This window comes from Mesoplodon densirostris, chromosome 2 (genome assembly GCF_025265405.1).
Source record: "Mesoplodon densirostris isolate mMesDen1 chromosome 2, mMesDen1 primary haplotype, whole genome shotgun sequence".
In the NCBI taxonomy this organism is placed as follows: domain Eukaryota; kingdom Metazoa; phylum Chordata; class Mammalia; order Artiodactyla; family Ziphiidae; genus Mesoplodon; species Mesoplodon densirostris.
Window position 1 is genome coordinate 45,150,946 of NC_082662.1, and position 21,405 is coordinate 45,172,350.

The following is a 21,405-nucleotide window of genomic DNA, read 5'->3' on the forward strand; positions in this document are numbered from 1 at the left end:
CTCTGCTCACCATCTTCCGCAGTGCCCTGTGTAACTGAGTCTCTAAGAAAGAGAAAAGGGGCTCACCATCTTCTTCTTAATCATTCAGCACTTAAATGTACCTTTTCCAATCAGAAGGCGGGTTGAATACTTAAGATATGACAGGCAGTGTTCATTGCACCTCTTTATAAAGTCACTTCAGACAGTTCTTACTGTCTTTTAACACCAAGTTCTTACTCCCCTATCCGGCAGTGCAATGCAATGCAATTGGAGGGTAGGGGGAAGGAATCTTCCATCTAAAACCTTGCAAATCACTTCCTCCTGCCTATTTCCTAAACTTTTATCTTCCAGTTTCCTTGGACAAAGGGCTTTTCCACCTCCTTATTGCTTTTTGGTGATTTCCTGAAGAGAGCGTCTTTACTATTTTAAAATGGAAGGTTCAGGGAACTCCCTGGTGGTCCAGAGGTTATCTCACTGCTGAGGCCCCGACTGCAGTTCTTGGGTTGAAAAGAAATAAAATGGAAGTTTCACTCCCATATTTCTTCTCATTAAACTTTAAAATGTTTTATAATGAAACATTTAAGACATACAAAAATGTACAATATTTCACATTTGCTAGAATGCAGACTCCATAAAGGCAGGAGCTTTTGTTTGTTCTTTAACTTCAGTGTCTAGAGCAGTGCATGGTACACAGTAGGCACTAAATAGTTACTATTTCTTGTGTGAATTAACAAATACATGGGCACTTACCGCAAGTTTAAGAAAAACCAGTACAATACGCTTGAAGCCACCTCGCCACCTCTCAGGTTACAACCCTTTCCCAAAGAGATATTCACTCTCCTGAATTTGGCGTTTATTATTCCTGAGCATTTCTACTATGTATGTGTACATCCTTAAGCAAACCATAGTATTTTTTTTGCAAGCTTTGACATTATATCATTGTTATCACTGCAAATATTCTTCAACTCCTTTTTTTACTCGACCTTGTTTTTAGCTTCATCCATTGATACTTATTACTTTATTTTTCATTTCTGTATGTTATCTCACAGTATGAAAATAATTCACTTTTCCAATGGCTTGCCATTACAGTGCTATGAATGTTCTTGTATATAATTCCTGGTGTTTACGTGTGTTTCTCTAGGGTATATTCCTAGGAGTGAAATTGGGGGCTCATAGAATTTTATAGACTAAGTATTTCCAAATTATCTCCAATGCAGTTGTTCTAGTTTACGCTTACATCAATGGGGCATTTGGTTTCCAATTGTTCCATATCACCATGGAAAGATTTTTTTTTAATAGATGTGAAAGTGTTTTGATTTGCAGACCTCTTTTACTATGTTTCCATTTTGTTGGTTATATTTCTTATTCTGTGGATGCCTTATTTACCCATTTTCCTTTTTCTTATTGTATAATGCTTTAAAATATTCTGATACTGATCCTTAGTCCATTACGAGCAGTTATAAATGTATGTATGTATTTTTTGAGCTATTTAATTCGTTGCAGATGTTATATTTCACTCATGTCTTATCATGATTCTCCTAAGAACAAGGACATTCTCCTACACACCCACAATAATTTATCACACCCACAAAATTTAACATTTACATAATCCTATTACCTAATATGAATATAGTCCATAATAATGCTTATAACTGTTTGTATCTCTAAATCCATGACCCAATCAAGGTTCTTACAGTCTAAGCTATTTAGCTCTCATTTCTCTAGTCTCCTTTAGTTTAGAATAGTTTCTCCATTTTTTTCTTCTTTTGTGATATGAATATTTTTGAAGAGGAATCATTGCTTTGTGAATATTTTTCCCTCAATTTTGATTTACCTGATAATTTTTCTCATCAGTAGATTCAGGTCAAACCTTTCTGGCAGGACTATGACATGGATGATGTATTTTCTCAGTAGCTGACATGAGGTTTTAGATGTCAGTTTGTTCTATTGTTGGTTTATCAGAATTAACTTGCAAAGTTATACAAAAAAACCCTACCAAGATTTTAATTGGAATTGATTTCTATTTAGAGATTAATTACATTTATTAGATTTATTCCTAGGTACCTTATATTTTCTGTGCCATCTAAGTATTTTTTTTTTTTATTTTTTTATTTTTTTTGCGGTATGCGGGCCTCTCACTGTTGTGGCCTCCCCCTTTGCGGAGCACAGGCTCCGGACGCGCAGGCTCCGGACGCGCAGGCTCAGCGGCCATGGCTCACGGGCCCAGCCGCTCCGCGGCATATGGGATCCTCCCAGACCGGGGCACGAACCCGTATCCCCTGCACCGGCAGGCGGACTCTCAACCACTTGCGCCACCAGGGAGGCCCTTTCTAAGTATTTTTTATTTAAAGATTTGTTTTTATGATAAATGGTATATTTTATTTTTATTTTATTTTTTTATTTTTTATTTTTTTTCTTTTTTGCGGTATGCGGGCCTCTCACTGTTGTGGCCTCTCCCGTTGCGGAGCACAGGCTCCGGATGCGCAGGCCCAGCGGCCATGGCTCACGGGCCCAGCCGCTCCGCGGCATATGGGATCCTCCCAGACCGGGCACGAACCCCTATCCCCTGCATCGGCAGGCGGACTCTTAACCACTGCGCCACCAGGGAGGCCCAAATGGTATATTTTAAAAAAATTCCATTTTCTAGCTATTTGTTACTAGGGATTATTTATTACTGATGTTATTTCCAGCAGTTCTTTTTTATGTGCTAAGTATATTACACTCACATTGTTCAAAAGTTAAGAGATACATAATGACATACAGTGAATGTCTTCCTCTAACCCTGAAGGTAGCCACCCAGTTCTTTCCCAGAGGCAACCAATATAAGTAATTTCTTACTTACTCTCCTGGAACTATTTTATATAGATACCGTAATTGTGTGCATGTATTTATATACATGGTATGTTACCATTAAATAAATGTCAGGGCTACTAACAGAAATAAACCCCAGAGAGAGGGCCTAGTGTAGGAAGGGTGGTTTCATTTTATAATTTGATGTTTGTAATGACTGTAAAACTTCCCAAACACTCCAGAAAAAGCAAATGATTTAATGGCAAATTGCAAAATACATGACAGCCATTGCTGTTCAGTATACTTTGCTACAATGATTCCATGTGCTTAGGAAATGGAAATAGGGCTCTTTAAAAAAACAACAGATCACGGTTTTTCCTTGTGAAGCCCTTCACTCTTCTTTCAGCGCATACAGAACGTCATCCTGGCTGACGTTCAGCCGCACACGAAGGAGCAGGTCATTCCTGCTGGGCTCCACAAGGAGGAGGCGGCAGGAGCCTAGGTGAGAGCACACTGCCATGGTCTCTGACATGGTGGGGTACGGGAGACCCTCCATCCTGCACAGTGCCATGTGTTGAGTGTATACCTAGAAACAAAAAACAAACCTGAGGTCAGCTGCCAGAAGGTAGTCCTGGGTCTGTATCCAATCATTATTTCTTCTTTTAGGAAAATGAGACACTTCTTTTCCAGGATACTTAGTACCCCAGCTTACCCTTCCCCTCCCCATGTCCTCAGGTCCATTCTCTACGTCTGCGTATTTATTCCTGTCCGTTTTTTTTTTTTTAGATTCCATAAACATGTGTTAGCATACGGTATTTGTTTTTGTCTTTCTGACTTACTTCACTCTGTATGACAGACTCTAGGTCCATCCACCTCATTAAAAATAGCTCAATTTCGTTTCTTTTTATGGCTGAGTAATATTCCATTGTATATATGTGCCACATCTTCTTTATCCATTCATCTGTCAATGGACACTTAGGTTGCTTCCATGTCCTGGATATTGTAAATGCAGCTGCAATGAACATTGTGGTACATGACTCTTTTTGAATTACGGTTTTCTCAGGGTATATGCCCAGTAGTGTGATTGCTGGGTCGTACGGTAGTTCTATTTTTAGCTTTTTAAGGAACCTCCATACTGTTCTCCATAGTGGCTGTATCCATTTACATTCCCACCAACAGTGCAAGAGGGTTCCCTTTTCTCCATACCCTCTCCAGCATTTACTGTTCATAGATTTTTTGATGATGGCCATTCTGACTGGTGTGAGGTGATACCTCATTGTAGTTTTGATTTGCATTTCTCTAATGATTAGTGTTGTTGAGCATCCTTTCATGTGTTTGTTGGCAATCTGTATATCTTCTTTGGAGAAATGTCTATTTAGGTCTTCTGCCCATTTTTGGATTGGGTTGTTTGTTTTTGTGATATTGAGCTGCATGAGCTGCTTGTAAATTTTGGAGACTAATCCTTTGTCAGGTGCTTCACATGCAAATATTTTCTCCCATTCTGAGGGCTGTCTTTTCGTCTTGTTTATGGTTTCCTTTGCTGTGCAAAAGCTTTTAAGTTTCATTAGGTCCTATTTGTTTATTTTTGGTTTTATTTCCATTTCTCTAGGAGGTGGGTCAAAAAGGATCTTGCTGTGATTTATGTCATAGAGTGTTATGCCTATGTTTTCCTCTAAGAGTTTTATAGTGTCTGGCCTTACATTTAGGTCTCTAATCCATTTTGAGTTTATTTTTATATATGGTGTTAGGGAGTGTTCTAATTTCATTCTTTTACACATAGCTGTCCAGTTTTACCAGCACCACTTATTAAAGAGGCTGTCTTTTCTCCATCGTATATTCTTGCCTCCTTTATCAAAAATAAGGTGACCATAAGTGCATGGGTTTATCTCTAGGCTTTCTATCCTTTCCACTGATCTATATTTCTGTTTTTATGCCAGTACCATACTGTCCTGATTACTGTAGCCTTGTAGTATAGTCTGAAGTCCAGGAGCCTGATTCCTCCAGCTCCGTTTTTCTTTTTCAAGATTGCTTTGGCTATTTGGGGTCTTTTGTATTTCCATACAGATTATGAAATTTTTTGTCCTAGTTCTGTGAAAAATGCCATTGGTAGTTTGATAGGGATTGCACTGAACCTGTACATTGCTTTGGGTAGTATAGTCATTTTCAGTGTTGATTCTTCCAATCCAAGAACATGGTATATCTCTCCATCTGTTTGTATCATCTTTAATTTCTTTCATCAGTGTCTTATAGTTTTCTGCATACAGGTCTTTTGTTTCCTAAGGTAGGTTTATTCCTAGGTATTTTATTCTTTTTATTGCAATGGTAAATGGGAGTGTTTCCTTAATTTCTCTTTCAGATTTTTCATCATTAGTGTATAGGAATGCAAGAGATTTCTGTGCATTAATTTTGTATCCTGCTACTTTACCAAATTCATTGATTAGCTCCAGTAGTTTTCTGGTAGCATCTTTAGGATTCTCTATGTATCATATCATGTCATCTGCAAACAGTGACAGCTTTACTTCTTTTCTGATTTGGATTCCTTTTATTTCCTTTTCTTCTCTGATTGTTGTGGCTAAAACTTCCAAAACTATGTTGAATAACAGTGGTGAGAGTGGGCAACCTTGTCTTTTTCCTGATCTTAGTGGAAATGGTTTTCATTTTTCACCATTGAGAACGATGTTGGCTGTGGGTTTGTCATATATGGCCTTTATTATGTTCAGGTAAGTTCCCTCTATGCCTACTTTCTGGAGGGTTTCTATCATAAATGGGTGTTGAATTTTGTCAAAAGCTTTTTCTGCATCTATTGAGATGATCATATGGTTTTTCTCCTTCAATTTGTTAATGTGGTTTATTACATTGATTGATTTGCATATATTGAAGAATCCTTGCACTCCTGGGATAAACCCCACTTGATCAGGGTATATGATACTTTTAACGTGCTTTTGGATTCTGTTTGCTAGTATTTTGTTGAGGATTTTTACATCTATGTTCATCAGTGATATTGGCCTGTAGTTTTCTTTCTTTGTGACATCTTTGTCTGGATTTGGTATCAGGGTGATGGTTATGATTTGTTTTTAAACAAGGCTTGTTCTGAAAGCTTTGCCCCACACTACACCATAAGCTGTATCAGGGCAGCAACTTTTGTCTTGCTCATCTTTGAATCTCCCACTCCCAGAAAAGTATCTGGCACATAGTAAAGCCTTAATCTAATATGCAGAAACCATTTGCTAAAGGTCTCTTCTCATGCAACTCAATTAAATATCACATAAAAATAGGCGCTGGGGCTTCCCTGGTGGCGCAGTGGTTGAGAGTCCGCCTGCCGATGCAGGGGACACGGGTTTGTGCCCCGGTCTGGGAAGATCCCACATGCCGTGGAGCGGCTGGGCCCGTGAGCCATGGCCGCTGAGCCTGCGTGTCTGGAGCCTGTGCTCCACAACGGGAGAGGCCAGCGTACAGCAAAAAAAAAAAAAAAAAAAAAAAAAAAAGGCGCTGGTTTGATATTCTTTAGCACAATCAGGTTGGCACAAAATAGAGACAGACTATTACACAGTGGTTAAAATTCCCACATATTATATTTTAAAGTCACCAAACTAAAATAGGATTTTTAAAAAAGTAGATCAGTCACCTGTTGAAATGTTGCTTCCTCCAGTCCTGATCGACGGAACTCTGCAAGGATGGCTCTCAGGAAGCTCTGTTCCAGAACGGAGGAATTCCTTAAAGTAAATGAGGAGATGTGAATTCTCCTAAGTGGCTGTACTGCCAACCCAAGGAAAGCCAAATAAAACTTCTCTATGTCTTTAGAGAAGAGAGAGGAAATAACTTGGGACTATTTCCTCCTATATTCCTATATGATTTGGCAAGTATTTCCCTTCCCCTCAAAGTCTCAAAATGATATGAAAAATAACACTTTGGAAGTAAGGGAACACAGCAACTATATCTGGACATGTACCAGCAGCCCCATTTCATGGTTGAGTATATCATTCAATGTGAGAGAAGTAGCTACTTCCTTCTTGTTTCCACAGCACTTTACTTCATAAACACCTATAGTGTAACTCAATACATGGTAATTTTTCTCCTATTATACTAGGATTACATTTCTGTCTCTTTGACTAGACTATGTGCCTTAAGAAAAAGGACAGCACGGTCAGTAAATGCAGGTTGTATGAGTAAAAGCTTTGAAAGGGAAGCATGCTTCCATGGCCCTCTCCAGTGGTCTTCCAAGGGAGGTTCAGGGTCAGGAAGCAGAAGCGTCTTACTTGATGGCAGTGATGTATGACGATGAAAACATCTCCTCTACTGCTTCCAGTAAGTGGGCTGTAGTGACCAGGCCAGGGGAGTTGGGCTTCTGGCAGGAGAATTCACAAATCTCTGTAGCACGCCTACAAATGTCCAGGCAGCGTCGTGCATCTCCAGAGAGGGCTGCTACCTACAAGAGGGAACATTTTATTCCTTGAGATCCCCTTGCCATCTCAACCCAGGAGAAAAACCAACTGATTCTGTGTTCAGCTAAAAAGGAAGGGCAGGGCTGGGAATGGACTTAAGCATGAAATTAAGTACTTAGCCCTGGCTGGGAACCTGGTGGGCGCTCAGATATAAATTATTATACTGTGTCTGGGACTTTTCTCCAAGTCCACACCTTTGTCTTGGCCTTACAGATAATTCCAGAATGGAAGAGACAGAAATTCTCAACTTTATTTAATATTAGAAAAATGAAGAAATCTAAAAGAAGAGAACTTTGGCCCAAGATCATTACTGAACCATCTGGAGACACAAGGGTCTTGTTCCTTGCATGACGAGAAAAAGCTAAGAGGCTGAGGTGGAGCCTATTTTGGAGATAAAGTCACAGCATCCTCCCCACCCCACCCCTCCCCTGTGTCCACATGTCCGCTCTGTACATCTGCATCTCTATTCCTGCCCTGCAAATAGGTTCATCTGTACCATTTTTCTAGGTTCCACATATATGCGTTAATATACAATATTTGTTTTTCTCTTTCTGACTTACTTCACTCAGTATGACAGACAGGATTATAGGAGTTTTTTAATGTTTTGTGTCTATTTCTGTTTTCAGAATTCAAATATAAGACATTCAAAACAAAAATCACTTTTCCAGTAACCCAAGACGGAAACATGAGCACCAGCATATATTATTCCCTCCTTCTAATCTCCCATATTCAGCTGGTGAGGATGTCTTGAGGATGTTTCCGCCCTGTCACTCCTCCTTTCCTCTGTGTGAAGCAGCACCATACAGTGGTTAATAGCAGGGACTCAAGGGCTGCTCAGAGGCCTAGAGTCAAAGTGGACAGGTGACCCTGGGAGGCTAGAAAACACCCAAAGCACTTCCCACTCTGAGGGTACCTGTGAACCTTGGTGACCGTAAGCACTCTTTTTGACTGCTGCTGGGGTGAGGGAGACAAAAGAAAAAGCTGGGGCCACCCAACATGGAATCTAAGAAAAGACCTTGCATAAACTTGGGACCCGACCTCCACTACAGCCCCAGTATGAGGGTGAGTGAAAGACTTATCATGCAGAAGGGATGGCAAGAAAAATGGCCTGTTGTGACCTTGGCATTAGGTGGGTGTAGGGTGACAAAAACTCACCTAGTCTTTGCAACCACAAGCCCTCACATGGATTTGTAGCCCAAACTGATGTTGTCCCAGTTGGTAGTGCCCCTCAATAACTGACAGAAGCACAAACTAAATGAATTAAACTTCAACCCAGGCCTCAATCAACTCTCAGATAAAGCTCTTAAGAAACATGAGCATACAGTTAAAAAAAAAAAATCAAGACACAAAAAACAAGGAAACAAGGCCATATAGACACGTGAATCAGCAATCAACAGAAGTTAACCTACAAAGACTTCAGATATCATAAGATAAACAATATAGGTATGTTTATATGTTAAGAAATAAAAAGAGGTTTGAAATTACAGGCAAGAGTTTTGGGTAAAAACAGCAGCCAAATTTGAAGTCTTCTGAAACCTTATTTAAAGACCAAGAACCCTAAATAAGAAAAGGAAGCAACTGGAGAGCAGTAAACAATATAATTCCGAAAGTTGGAAAGAAGTGGCAGGGTATTGGTTAACCTAGCAGACTGAGAAAGCCCATTCCTAAGCCCACAATGAGGAATCCAAGAACAAACCTAAATTACACTAAAAATCTTCAAAATGCTCAGGAGTTAGTGATGCTGGAACTGGAGGTAAAGGGGAAGTTTGGCTAAAATAGAGAGGACTGGTTGAAAGTTAAGAAACGGATGCCCTAGATCAGGAGTTGGCAAACTATGGCCTACCACATGTTTTTGTAAATAAAGTTTTATTGTAACACAGCTATGTGCATTTGTTTACATATTATATAATACATGGCTGCTTTCACAATGCAAAGGCAGAGATGAATAGTGGAGACAGACCATTATGGCCCAGAAAGCCTAAAACATTTACTACTGGCCCTTCACAGAAAGTTTGCTCACCCTTGCCCTAGACCTCTCCCCCATTTCATGCTGTTGGTGAACATCAGGGCCACTGAGGGAGGGTTTAGGGCTCTGTGAGAAAATTTTGTGCCTTGGTAATTTGTACTGTTTCCATAAAGCTCTTTGCCCCGGAGATTATCCCTCTTATGTACCATGGCAGGAGACCAGAAATTTACTCTCAAGCAAGGATAAACAAAAAGGTCTCTGGACCAGTAACACTAGGTATTGCTGCAGAGGAGGGGATGTCCCTTACTAAATATAGATGGTTACTATTTGCATGCTGAATTTGAAGACCTCCACCCTCCCTGACTCCAGCCCACCTCCCCTGATCCTAGAACACTGCCCTGCAGGCAGGACAGGGGAAGCCTACTCTTTGAAATCTGACTATCCCAGAAAATATGGGAATAAACTAAAGATACTGAAATTGGCCCGATCAGAAATTGGCCCTCTCAGCAAAGCTCTCAATGAACAAGCCCCACTTATATACTCAGAGCTCCCAATCAGCTCTGTAATCTCCACCCTTAGACCTCAGTGGACCACAAAGGCAGCTGAGGAAAGTCTAACAATGCAGGATAGAGACCAAAACCAACAGACAAAGCATCTTAGAGGAAAAGGGTGAAAACAACCTCAAATAAGTAGGATGGTATATAAAAGGACCACTCAGAGGAAAAAAAAGAACTTTTAGAAATTGCATGATTGCAGAGGTGGAAAACTCTACCAACAGAAGGGTTAGATAGTTAATTTTGAGGATCTCTCTCCTAGAAAGCAAAGCTTGAAGATAAACACCATATCTCGCTCACCTCTGACCCCAATACTTAATATAGTACCCAGCTTTGAACAGGTTACAGATGTGTGTTGCTGCTATAGGCATTCAGAGTTCACATCATTTCCAGTAAGAAACTAGAAATACGTTTATAACTCTTTTAAGTGCTGAAATACTGTGGATATGTGGTGTCTTTCATTCAGCTCAAGGTGGACATTTAACCTGAGTTGTTCCTCAGCAGCCTCGGAGAAGCCTTAGTGGAATCTCAATTGGCATTCTCCCAGTAAGCCTGGAGGGGGTAGGCATCCCACACTTCATACCTACCATGGAACATGCACCCTGCTAGGTACATTACAGACATGGTCTCATTTAATTCTCACAATGACCCTATGAGGTAACTATTATTATTCCCATTTTTCAGAGAAGAAAACTGAAGCCCAGGAAGTTTTTAAGTAACTTTTCTGTAACCTTCCACATGCTTATTAAAGTATTAGAGCCAGAATTCAAACCAGGTTTGTCTACCTCACTCACTATGTTGCCCTTTTGATTATACAAAGCTCCCTGAATAAATTAATCTTCACTTGTATATAAGTCCACCATACTCAGAGCCTTCTAATTAGTGATACAATAAGAAGGTTAAGGAATTTTTCAGAATTTTGTTTCTCCGTTTTGATATTTGTTTTTACAGGACTTCCTAATATTTTCTTCATCTCCAGAGCACCCAGCATAGGGCCTCACATGGGCAGGTACTCAGCAAAAACTGTCGGTGTGACTAGGAGCTCCCCAAAGGCGACTTACCTTCCTGGCTACCAACTGGATGGCATCGTCCTCAAAGGCCTTTAAATGTTTGAGTCGGGACACCAGGATCTGTTGCAGTTGGCTGTGAGTATAGGGCTGGAAGGACATCCTGGTTAGACCCTGGGGAGTCAAGATGACAGAGGAACAAGTTCATGGATTTCCCACTCCGATAGTCCTGGTGGAAAGCCACCTGCAAGTCCCCAAACCCGATTTCCAAGTCCCATGTAACAATTTACACATTTCATCCCAGGACTACCACTGCTTTCAGCTCCTTTTGTTACTGACAATGGCCTGTGGGATCCTGTAGGGCAGTAGCTCTCAACTGTTTTTTCATTTAGCTTAAAAGAATCTTCTTTTCTACTGGAATCATTTACAAGTAGATCTGAGCAGAGGTGCTCTCATTAGAGTGGGTGGGACGATCTTCGCCTCTACAACATGCACCGGCTTGGCTCCCGGTTGAACCACAAGGTCCACAAGGGCAGAGACCGTGTCTGCCCCATTCACAGCCATACTCCGTGCATCTAACACTGCCTGACAAGGGTAAGCACTTAAGTATTTTTTAAAATAATTAAACCTTTAGGGCTCTGTGCAGTTTAAGAGTGCGGATGTAGCAGAACACCAAGAAGATATGTTTGCAGAAAGCCGTGCAATGGTGACATGTTTAATTCTAACTTAGTAATTATAAGAATTTCAGAAATCACATTTCTTACTTTTCCTATTTATTTTAGATTCCTATGTATTCATTTTTGGAGAAATCCTTGGCCCAGCTTATGGGTCTGTAAGAACAGCTTGAGAATGGCCCTACCAGTCGGCTGGACACCCGCTTCATCATGATGCGCTCTGGCAGATCCATGGTGTTGGCAATGGTCAGGACCACAAGCCGGGCCTCCTTGTGAGTGGGCCAGTCAAAGAGATTGTACATTATGTCTTGTTTCTGAGTCCACAGAAGGTCAAGCTGCCAGGAAATGGAAAGGGACGCAGGGTCAACCACAGAGACGGAGCCGGGGCCCCGGTGTGAAGCCTGTTACCACTGCCTTAGCTTCATGTGCTCTCAGGTCACACCACCAGCAAGGACATCAATGGACACATGCCTCTCACCATCAGAGAATGGGCCAAAGTGAAGGAAGAAGGGAGCCAGGACTTTCCTCCCACCCAGTATTTGCTCCCGGAACATTGCAATCAAGTGCCACGCCACTTCTTCTCCAGTCCTTCCATGGGCACCTCCTTACCTCATCCACAAGCAGCACAGTGGTTTCCCGAGAGGACCGTCGAGTGCAGAATCGCTTAGCCAGCAGTTCTGCCGCATGGTGAGCTGTTGCCTTGTGACCCGTCAGCTTCTGCAATGCGGTAGGGCAGGGTGGGTGGGGGAATGTGTGGTGAACCGTAAGGACTTTACTCCCCTGGGCTTAAAGTTAAATCCGCATATAGAGGAAGCTATTCAGCCTGAGGACTTCAGTATCCTACCCTCTGCCTTCCACTGGAAGGAGAAGAGAAGGCAACAGAGAGACAATAGTGTTTGAAATGCAAATGAGCCACAGGCTGGCCCCAGAAGCCCCTCCAAAATCATTAGTGTATGACTCTGTAGCTGGACGTTACTTGTTCCAAGATAACGGCTAATGAATGAAAAAGTGAGATGCAAACTTCGGCCTACCTCTGTTTGCCACAATGCCTGCTGTGTACAAATGGCTTTCACCATGTTGGTAAGTACTAGCTTCCAGAAATTCCTATCCAGCTCCTAGACTTCAAGGTCCTTGAGGGTAGGAATTCTGCCTTCTTTGCCCTTGCTACCTCTACACAAAGGACAATGCTTGGCAAGTTGTAAACATGTAATATGCACAAAATTAAGTAAACCTTTCCCTTTTCATGTGCCACCCAGAAACTGTATTTTCCAAAAAGCCCAAACAGGGGAACCCCTGGCAGTCCAGTGGCTGGGACTCCGTGCTTTCACTGCCGAGGGCCTGGGTTTGATCCCTGGTCGGGGAACTAGGATCCTGCAAGCCGTGTGGCCAAAAAAACCCCAAAACCAAAAGACAAACCAAAAAAACCAAAACAAAAAGCCCAAAACAAGAAGCCCAAAAACAGCTTTGCTCACCTGCAAGATTTGCACATAGACTTGGTGGGGCTCTGTCAGCTTCATGCCATTGACCTCAATGTATTGAAAGGGAGGAACATCATTTGCTTGGGATGCCTGCTGCAGGCAGCGTATCACCTCGTGTACAGTGGCAGTCTTCCCTGTCCCAGGGACCCCGGAGATGTACATGCACCTGGGGCAAGAAGAGAAGACCCCAGGCTAGGTCTGTGCAGCTACCTTATACTATCATCAGTTATGAGTATGAGAATGTGTGCTGAAGGAAGGACAGAGGCCCCTGAAATGTGGAGGTGGGAGCAGTAAGGACCATCCTTGGAAGCTGATCAGAGCAGGACCTGTTTATATAGAACCATTCATTCTATAAGCAAGGCTGTATGCAAAGTGCCCACCCAAAAAAGGCCAGTGTCATTTTCTCTGTAAGACAGAATACTATAGAATTACTTTGACAACAAAAACTGCTTCAGAAGCTTAGGCTTCAGCAATAGCCTTGCCTGTTCTGACACCAGGGAAAGACTGCTTGGGTGAACTACAGCACCTGAGGTGGTACGCTAGCAAGGCCTTCTGCCCTGAGCATCCTGCTTCCTCAACATGACTCACCCTCCAGTGTGGTCAAGGAGTTTGCTTTCCACAAAGTTGTACATGTCCTGGAATTCCTGTTCCCGACAGGGAAGAGACTCAGGTACAGCAGAAACATGCAGCCTAAAGTTGGTGGTAAATGAGGGAAAAGGAGGACTTTAGAAGCATTTTACTATCTACTCAATAATAAATGGAAAAGATTTATCTATAGTTTCTATCTGAAACCTTAATCTCACATCCAAGGGAATGCCTTCATTCTTAAACTTCTTCATTTGGCCTTTCTCCACCCAGACAAATCACCCAACTCAGTGCTTCTAACTAAGAGTACATATCACCTGGGAAGGATCCCCAAATCACATGGGTGGACCTCATCCCACAAGAGATTCTGATTCAGCTGATTTCTGGCAGGATCTAGGCTTATGTATTTTGAAAAAGTCCCCATGCAGTTCTAAAGGGTACCGCAACTGAGAAGCAGTGTCCTGACTCATCACCTTCCAACCCTGAGAAAGTGGTGGCAGTGGACTACAGACTCCTCCCAGAGCCTGTCCACAGTAGCTCACCCAGACACTGCTTGAGGTTTCTTCTTTCTAGACACACACGTTCATCTTACTCTCTACCTTTATTATGTACACCAATGACTACAAAGCACTCCCAGTTCATGTGAGTGAAAGCAGGGGCCCCTGAGCGGCGTCACCTCAGCCGAGCCTCCTCCAGCACATTGGCGGGCTCCTGGGCAGCCAGGTTTCGGCTGCGGATCCGAGGAGTGGCATGACGTGGTGTCCTGGGCTCGAGCTGTATTCAAAAGAGAGAACACTTAGATAATCAACAAGGACCTACTGTAGAGCAAAGGGAACCCTACTCAATATTCTGTAATAACCTATATGGTAAAAGAATCTGAAAAAGAATGGATATATGTATATGTATAACTGAATCACTTTGCTGTACACCTGAAACTAACACAACACTGTAAATCACCTATACTCCAAAATAAAGAGAGAGACAGAACATATTTCAGAAGGAAAAAACAAAGCAAAACTCCATCCAGGATGCATCAGCAAATCTGATTCATGATGAGCTGATAAAAAGAAGAGAGGTCGTGAATTCCTCTTAGTTCCTTCCTGTATAAATTACCAAGATTCTCCCTTTCTCTCCTCATATTACACATACATTTTGTTCATAGTCCAAACACAATTTCTTATTTCTAATTTACATATAGTATTAAGATTTGAAAACAATGTCAGTCTGAGGAAAGAATGAATAAAGGTATGGATTAAATACTTTTCAAAGTAAAATACTATCTTCAAAGAAAGGAAAATTATTAAAAAATCCTAAATACTCTGCCCAAATAGGGTACAGTAGCAGGCATAAACTGGGTTTGATTCATAAGATCCTCCTCTATTCCGCCCCCACGAGTTGCATTCACTGATTAAAATAAAAAAGCATCTTTAAAAAATATAAATAAAAAAGATCTTCCTCTAGACTTCTTTGAACATATGGTCAATTTTAGCTCAGCACTTCCACGATCCACTACACAGTACTTGAAGAAACCTCCCCAGATTTGTCCACTTCAAACCACAGGGCCATTCAGTCTCGGCCCGCAGACCAACTCCACCACTCTCGTTGTCTCCTTGCTGCTGGCACATTAGAGCAGGCCTGCTACCCAGTAGTATTCATGGTGTTTCCACAAAGCACTCCCTTTTGTGGGGGCATTTCACCTACCCACCCTCTGCTTGTAGCCAAGCTATAAAGTGATAGTCTCTACACCTCTTCCCAAACGCAGAACAGCATTTAGACCCTGTTAACAGCTTAACATCTATTAACTCTGGAGAAAACAGGAAAATAATAACAAACCTTGCTGAGAAGGTTTTTTTTTTTTTTTTTAAAAAGGTGGACTTCTGACTTTTTTATTATGCTAAAGAGCCCCTCACCCACCCCACCCCACCCCCAGCCCCTAAATCCCTTCGTCTGGGTGGGACCAAGGAGATGCAATCAAACCAGATCATTCGGGTGAGCTATTCTACAAGACTGCCTCGTCCAAAGGTGATCTATTGGATTTCCTTCCCTAAAGGTCTTTTCTTTGACTTCAACCCAAGCCCAATCACATTTTTTCTTCTTTTTTTTTTTTTTTTCTTTTTTGCGGTATGCGGGCCTCTCACTGTTGTGGCCTCTCCCGTTGCGGAGCACAGGCTCCGGATGCGCAGGCCCAGCGGCCATGGCTCACGGGCCCAGCCGCTCCGCGGCATATGGGATCCTCCCAGACCGGGGCACGAACCCGTATCCCCTGCATCGGCAGGCGGACTCTTAACCACTGCGCCACCAGGGAGGCCCCACATTTTTTCTTGATATGGGAAAATGGAGATCAGCTTTAAAAGGCCCCTAATTAGGCATTTCTAAATTGTTCTAAACAACAAGATGCTCCATGAAAAATGTCTCCTACTATACTAATGCCCTCACAATAACATTAATAAGTTAATGGCCTTGAGAAATCATGTGATAATGAAACCAATTTAACTTTGTTTAATCCGAGCATTTCTCAAACATGTTTGAACACAGTAAGACCCTCTTTTCTTTTCTTTTTTTTTTTTTTTCTTTTTGCGGTATGCGGGCCTCTCACTGTTGTGGCCTCTCCCATTGAGGAGCACAGGCTCCGGATGCGCAGGCCCAGCGGCCATGGCTCACGGGCCCAGCCGCTCCGCGGCATATGGGATCCTCCCAGACCGGGGCACGAACCCGTATCCCCTGCATCGGCAGGCGGACTCTTAACCATTGCGCCACCAGGGAGGCCCGACCCTCTTTTCTTAATAGCTTTCAATGCTCTGCTAAAGTTCCACAGAAAGCAGAGAGACATCCATTTACCTCTCCCATGTTTCTGTTACACAATTCATTACCAACACCTAGTAGTGCTCCCTATTCCTCAAGTGCATTGAGTGGCACAACAAAACCAATGACACGGCTCAGCAGCCTTGGATTCAATACCCACTAAGCACTGACTACGCACAAAGCTCTCTGCCAGCTTTCAAGGGAAATGCAAAGATGAGGAGTCCGTTCTTACAGTTCTTGTCCTTCCCTCAGGCAGTTTGGCTCTTGGCCATTCGGTTCCGTATCTTAAAAGGAACTTGGACTCAAATTTTATCACTGTCTACTGGGTTCATTTTCAGTCCTAGGGTTCACGTAGAACTTTTCCTCCATGAATACACAGGGAACTCTACTCAATACTCTGTAATAACCTATATGGAAAAAGAATCTGAGAAAGAATGGATATATGTATATATATATAACTGAACCACTTTGCTGTACACCTGAAACACAACATTGTAAATCAACTATACCCCAATATAAAATAAAAATTAAATTAAAAAAAAAGAAAAAGAACCTTTCCTCCATGAATACTCCAAGTGGCATAGCTTTGAATATGACAGACCTATGCTCAAAAGCCAGCTGTTATTAGTTGTGTGACGTCAGTCACCACAATTTCTAAATTACAAGAAATAAACCTAAAAGAACCTTACGGTTTTCTTTGGTGTCTTGGAGGGGGTCTGTAAGGATGACTTCATGGAAGAGCATAGGTTCCTGGACACATTGCTGGGTGTTCTCCTTGGAAGAGGGGGTGTGGAAGCCTCTTCCTCCTCACTGTCAGAGTCTGAAATCTCGGCTACCGGCAGAAACTCTTCCTCTTTTTGGTCACTTTTACTATTACCTAAAAACCTGAATGGTAGGACACATTATTTTCTGATATTCAATGTTTGAAGTCTACATAAGAAGCTCCTAACAGATCAGTGTGGATTCGAGGTATTGCAGAGTCTCTCCTGCAACCGAGCAATATCAGATGTGCTCCTCTTCTTGGGCTCTTGCTACTGGGAAGCTCTATTAAGGGCTTTATTTATATTATCTCATTAAACCCTGCAAAACTTTGTGACTTGTTTATTATTACTCCCATTTTATAGATGAGGAATCCAAGGCTTAGAAAGGTTAAGTAACCTTCCCAAGGTTACACAGATAGTAAATGACAAAGCCCAGGTTCAAATCCAAGTCTATCAGAATCAAAGTTCATGCTCTTAGGCACCGCACTAACAGTCTTGCTGGGTGTGATGATTATGGGGCCCTGGGAGCCACCTAAGGCCAGGGCAGTGTTTCTTGCCTCTTTCAAACTATGATGTTTATGTGAAATTAACATAATTCCAGACATACTAGGTAAATGAGAATTTCAGTGGATTAGCAAACAACAAATAAAAAGAGAATTTAAGAAATAGGATTATAGATTTCACAAATGGCAGGATGTTTTTATGCCTGCCAAGCAGCAGTCTTACCTAAGCTGCTGCCTAATCCGATTCAAAGTCAAGAGAGAGCTCTTTCTGCGGATACGATGGGGAGTAGAGGTAGCTTCATCCTGAACTGGTTCTTTGGCCTCCCTGCAAGACACCACAGCAAGGTTATGGAAAGCAGTTTTGGGCACCAGGGATCAGCGGCAGGACTAGAAGATAGTCAGGTGGCCTGACTGGCTCCTATTCTTTCTGCAGCTACTTTGGAAGGAGCTAATCACACTGTGCTAAAAAGTTTGTAACTGAAGTTTGACTCAAACCCAGAGATTAAAGTTTGCCAAAAGCTTATCATTTAAATCAGACTCATCACCTCTCCAACTAGAGATCAGAACATACTAATCCTAGGCAGAGTTTCTTATCCTTTTTTAATTTCTGACATATCAATGAATTTACTGTCCACTCAAGGTTAGCAGAAATGCAGCTATATTTTCAATACAAAGCATTTATCAAGCAAACTAGGTAAGCCAGGTGCTGCAGTTTCTGACCAGGAAACATTGAAATTTCAGGCTTGTCACATTCCCTGTGCAGCCCATGATTTATAAACATTGCCCAATGTCAAACTGTAGAGTTTTTTCTAGATGCATTATCTTTTGTACTGTATGTATTTGAAAATGGCTTCCAGTTTAAAAGAAAAAAAAAAAAAACTTAAGAAAATCACTGTTAAAATGTGGCAAAGAGCCACAGCAAGTAATGAAATCCAGGACTGTGAAGCAGTTCAGGTTTGGGAAATTATCTTCTGGAGCCGTGATCCCCAAAGGACAGATGGGTATGTCAGAATCAACCAAAGAGCATCTCAAAATGCAGATTTCTGGGCCCAACACTTGGAGGTTAATTTCCTACATCTAGGGAAAGGCTCAGAAATCTGTATTTTGGAAAAGCTGGTGATTCTGTGACACAGGCAGATTTATCAGCTGTGACCCACACTTTTCACATCATGTGAAGGATCTGGATTTGCTCTGTTGGAGGCAGGGGAGCATCCCCAGTTACCTCTTTTTGATGTTTTCTGGTTTCAGAATCACAGAAGGCACCACCAAGGATTTCTGTCCCCTCCTGATAGGAGTAAGTGTTCTTTCTTCACTAGTCTCTGTCGTTTTCAAAGCTGGGACTCGAGTTCTCAGGATCATGCAACCATCAGGTGAAGTCTTCTTGTCATCCTTGGCCCAACACTGCTGAATCTCTCCAGCTTTCTCTGGGGTTTTCAGAGCTGGAGATGAGTTCTGAGGACCATCAGGCTGAGACCTCTTTGAAGGTGAGGTGATCTCAGAGAAGGCCACTTTCCGTTTCATTCTTCCAGAAGACTCCAATGAGGCCCATGAAGTCTGCTGGGAAATCCTAGTGTTATATGTCCTAGGGAAACCTAAGTTCAAGAGAAATCACCATAGACAATGTGTGAATTTTATAACTAGCACTATATACACCCCTAATCTCTTTATAGATAAACTCATTCACTGAGTAATACAAAGACATGAGTTATCCATATTTTGAATTATTCTATGCTTTCTTTTCCTGTGCCAGGTAGCTCTTATTATTTTTAGTCTCTCTCTTAAATTCTACGAGTAATTTTGCTAGCTAGAACCATACGTCAACAGTTAAATCAGCTTTTATAGATAAATGTTCAGGTCAGGTTTTCTGTGAAGTAATCTACCAGAAGAGTGGTTCTCAGCCAGGGTGATACTGCACATCCTCAGGCCCCATTCAACAGCATCTGAAAAAATTTATACCAATGGCTCTGTTGAGTAATACCAAGTCCTAGATTTTTCTTAACCCAGATTATATCTACCAACAGAGAGAAGATGGGCCCCTGGGGGTGGGGGTGGGGGGTAACCAACTGGGTTCTAAGAATACACAGAGCCACATTTGGATCTGCTCCTCTCTCACCATAACCAAAGGCACCAAGAACCTGGACATTCATTCATAGATAGCAATTGAGCTATTAAAAGATATGTGGGGGCCTCCCTGGTGGCGCAAGTGGTTGAGAGTCCGCCTGCCGATGCAGGGGATACGGGTTCGTGCCCCGGTCTGGGAGGATCCCATATGCCGCGGAGCGGCTGGGCCCGTGAGCCATGGCCGCTGAGCCTGCGCGTCCGGAGCCTGCGCGTCCGGAGCCTGTGCTCCGCAACGGGGGAGGCCACAACAGTGAGAGGCCCGCATACCGCAAAAAAAAAAAAGATATGTGGGACTTCCCTGGTGGCTTAGTGGTTAAGAATCTGCCTGCCAATGCAGGGGACACGGGTTCGATCCCTGGTCTGGGGAGATCCCACATGCTGCGGAGCAACTAAGCCTGTGCACCACAACTACTGAGCCTGCGCTCTAGAGTTTGCAAGCCACAACTACTGAGCCTGCACACCATAACTACTGAAGCCCACATGCTCTAGGGCCCGCATGCCACAACTACTGAGCCTGCGAGCTGCAACTACTGAAGCCCACGTGCCTAGAGCCCATGCTCTGCGACAAGAGAAACCACTGCAATGAGAAGCCCGTGCACCACAATGAAGAGTAGCCCCCGCTCTCTGCAACTAGAGAAAGCCCGCATGCAGCAATGAAGACCCAACGCAGCCAAAACTAACAGGGCAGATGATACACATAAACGTCTATAGTATGAAGTTTAAAAATTGTCCTAAAGCACCTAGCACGGTTTATTAGCCGTGCTAATAAACACGGCTTTTGAGACAGACCTTGAAAGAAAGGCAAAATTTCAACAGAGTTGAAAGGGGAAGGAGGGGAATAAGTGAAGAGAATAAATGAGATTGATGTGAGCTAAGGCAACGAGGCAGGAAAGCACTGGGCAGGAGTTCACTTTAGTCATAGCACAGGGTGTGTGTGGAATAGCTTCAGACAAGGTAAGGAGTCATCTAGTACCTGTGTGGTAAATATGAGGGTAACTCATGTCTAGATTAATGTAAAAATGTCCCAATGTCCTGGTCCCCTCATGCCTCATTTCCCCATCTTTCTGTCAAAAACAATCCAAAATATTTTCATCATATCTGCCTCATCTAATTATGTAACTGTGTCAAGTTTAAATTTTTTACCCTAACTTTCAATGTCCTACAAAATCAACAGTGAAAAAAACACTCAATTATTTCTAAATGGTGGTATTACAAATTATTTCTCTAGTAGTCTTCTGCATTTCCAAAATGTTTTATATGTTTATATTCAGCTCCTAAACATTTGTATTCTTGATAGCTCCTACTAAGGAGCTATCAAGAATGCAAATAACTTATACTCAATGAACTTGGCACATAAACAGAAAAATTAAGGACACATAATAGGATGAGGATGAGCTCTCAGAACAGCCATAGAGTAGCTTTCAGATATATTATTACTGAAAAAAGTTAAGATGGAAAAGAATACATCCAGTATAATACCCTACTGGGTAAGAAAGAATGGGAAATAAAACTATAATAAAATAAAAATTATATGCATGTTTGTATATGACTGTGTATATATATATATATGTCTATGTGTGTTTTGATTTATCTGTTTATTTTTGCAAAAACCAAAGGAAAAATAAACCAGAAACTAATAGAATTGATTACCTACAAAAGATGTGGTAGAAACAGGGAGCAAGGGTAAAGAAAGGAATGGGGCTTATCTGAGTACACTTGTCTTAAATAGTTTTGACTCTTTAA

At 42.1% G+C, this 21,405-nt stretch overlaps 1 protein-coding gene across 2 annotated transcripts in view; it reads right to left on the minus strand.

Annotated features, from left to right (window-relative positions):
• Positions 1–2,995: 2,995 nt before the first annotated feature.
• The window catches only part of ORC1 (origin recognition complex subunit 1), a 32,046-nt gene continuing 13,636 nt past the window's right edge, over positions 2,996–21,405 (minus strand). For both annotated transcript variants that reach the window (XM_060089801.1, XM_060089800.1), the window contains 12 exons: positions 18,764–19,133; positions 17,765–17,866; positions 16,967–17,162; positions 14,152–14,249; positions 13,479–13,580; positions 12,885–13,056; positions 12,022–12,129; positions 11,598–11,747; positions 10,793–10,912; positions 7,026–7,195; positions 6,395–6,482; positions 2,996–3,355 (listed from right to left, as the gene is read on the minus strand). In XM_060089801.1, coding sequence (XP_059945784.1) covers positions 3,161–3,355; positions 6,395–6,482; positions 7,026–7,195; positions 10,793–10,912; positions 11,598–11,747; positions 12,022–12,129; positions 12,885–13,056; positions 13,479–13,580; positions 14,152–14,249; positions 16,967–17,162; positions 17,765–17,866; positions 18,764–19,133 — 1,871 coding nt within the window. In that variant the 3' untranslated portion in view covers positions 2,996–3,160. The remainder of the gene's footprint in view (positions 3,356–6,394; positions 6,483–7,025; positions 7,196–10,792; positions 10,913–11,597; positions 11,748–12,021; positions 12,130–12,884; positions 13,057–13,478; positions 13,581–14,151; positions 14,250–16,966; positions 17,163–17,764; positions 17,867–18,763; positions 19,134–21,405) is intronic.